Source organism: Fukomys damarensis, unplaced genomic scaffold (genome assembly GCF_012274545.1).
Source record: "Fukomys damarensis isolate Sample0158 unplaced genomic scaffold, DMR_v1.0_HiC HiC_scaffold_36, whole genome shotgun sequence".
In the NCBI taxonomy this organism is placed as follows: Eukaryota; Metazoa; Chordata; class Mammalia; order Rodentia; family Bathyergidae; genus Fukomys; species Fukomys damarensis.
In genome coordinates this window covers 40,475,730-40,477,930 of record NW_022900948.1, presented here as the reverse complement: position 1 = coordinate 40,477,930, position 2,201 = coordinate 40,475,730, and the positions used below count along the sequence as shown (strand labels likewise).

General features: G+C 32.8%; 1 protein-coding gene across 1 annotated transcript in view; it reads left to right on the top strand.

Moving 5' to 3' along the window:
* Positions 1–2,201, top strand: part of Ppp6c (protein phosphatase 6 catalytic subunit) — a 43,375-nt gene that overhangs the window by 32,522 nt on the left and 8,652 nt on the right. Inside the window, exon 3 of the mRNA XM_010613526.3 lies at positions 1,142–1,207. Coding sequence (XP_010611828.1) covers positions 1,142–1,207 — 66 coding nt within the window. The remainder of the gene's footprint in view (positions 1–1,141; positions 1,208–2,201) is intronic.

Sequence of the window (2,201 nt, the reverse complement as noted above, 5' to 3'; positions counted from 1 at the left end):
TTTTTTTTTTTTTTTTTTTTTTTTTTTTTGGTACTGGGGATTGAACTTGGGACCTTGTGCTTGCAAGGCAGGCAGCATTTGAAGTGTTTTGACTGCTTTCTAAAACAGATGAAGAGCAGGGCATGGTAGCGTGCACATGTAGTCCCAGCACTCAGAATGCTAAGGTGGGAGGATTGCTTGAGCCCAGGAATTTGAAACTAAATTGGGCAACATAGTGAGATTCTGTCTCAAAAAAGAGGTAAATATATATTATAAAAAATAATGCATAATGTAATACTGTCTTCTAGACCTTTCATGTATAAATGACATATGAGTCACACATCATATATACATTCATAGATATATCAATATATAGATCTATCTATCTATCTATCTCCATGGGTGGTAAGTATATTTCTTTCACAGAGAGGAGTTTTGTGTACTAGAAAGGGGCAACAAAAAATTTTTTTTGTTGTTTTGTTTTTTGAGACATGGTCTTGTTCAGGGTGGCCTTGAATTCATTGTGTAGCCCAGGCTGGCTTTGAACTTGTGGCAGTCATCCTGCCTGAAAGTGCTGGTATCATGGATGTGTGCCACCATGCTTGGCTTTGAAAAAATTTTTTGTTCTTTTTTCTTTTTGAAAAAATTCTTATCCTTTGTTCCCTTTTGTCTCATTAAAATGGATGCTGAAGTGGATGGAGGGGTTGAAGGGAGGGAAGGGGAATTGGGAAAAAATAAGAACCAAGATAGATTATGTAAAGATACAAATTTCCAATGATGAATGTCATTATATTGTATACCTAAAATATACCAATAAAATTAACAAAAATTTTTTTAAATGGATGCTGATTATGGGTGGGGTGGTTAGTTTATCTTACTGAGAAGTTCGATGACTGATGAATGGTTTCAGAATTCTCAAGATGGAAAGATTTTAGAAGGGAAAGGTTTATAACTAATGATAGAAAAATGACTGTGGTTTTGGTGAGCTTGTGTAGTGCCTTTCCAAGGTCTGGAAACTGGGTTTGTCAGTTTTGCTTATGCTTTACTACAAATGTACATATTTGGATTCCTCTTAATACTGATTCTTTACACATTTTACTCTCAACTTATTTTTCCCCTGAACAGGAATTCGTAATTAATATATATTGCCTTTCTTTTATAGTTTTATGACCTTTGTGAACTATTCAGAACTGGAGGTCAGGTTCCTGACACAAACTACATATTTATGGTATGTAAACACGAGTAATATTATGTTCTTACTTAAAATTGAAAGTCTGAGTTATTTCATGTAAATTGCATAATAATTTCATTACCATGTGATAATCAATATTTAAATGTATGAAAAATAATTCTGTACTTTCCTACTTTTTTTCACCTCCATTATTGCTTTAGTAAACTACAAATAGGTCTGAGTTGTAGCTGTCAGTAGCTGGCAGAAAAATAATGTAGAAGCACTGGTTTAAGGCAGAAATCTTCAACTCATTTTTATTTTATCACAGTTTTTACACATTCATTTTTATCTCTTAATTGATTTATGCCTGGATGAATATACACAAAAATACTGTTTTGTGTTCCATACATTTTCCTAATACACATTTACTATTACCCCAAGTGCTTCCTTTCCTTTTGGAATATGTTACTCTTGAACTGTTTTTGAATCCTTCTATAATTATTTCTTCTGAAAGTTTGAGTCAACTTCTTATTCTTTTAGTTGTTTTCCTCTTAGCATAATATTGGCCTACATTAAACATTATGGTAAATAGAATGTTCCCATATGCACTTGTTAAATACAAAGCTGAATCTAAAACATTGTTATAATTATACTTGTTTTTATTGAAAAAGACTATTTTTAAGGAGTCAGCTCTTTTGGTATAATTAAAAAGTTAAAAATTTAAATTAATTCAAAATATTTGAGCCAGGCATGGTATTGCACACTTGTAATCCTAGCACTGTGGGAGGCTGGAGGCAAAAGGATCTCAAGTTTGAGCCCAGCCTGAGTAACTCAGCAATTCAGCTGTTTAGTAAAAGGCTGTCTCACAAAAAAAGCCAGGGGCAGCTGAGGATGTATCTCTGCAAAGGTCTTAGGTTCAATCCTAGTACCAAACCTTTTATTTAACATATAATATAGGTAATAGGACATTGAAAAATGATTTTTTTTTTTTTTGAGGGAAAAAAATATTTACAAAAATTACACGCAGGTTCTGATAAACCTCCTCCTCTTT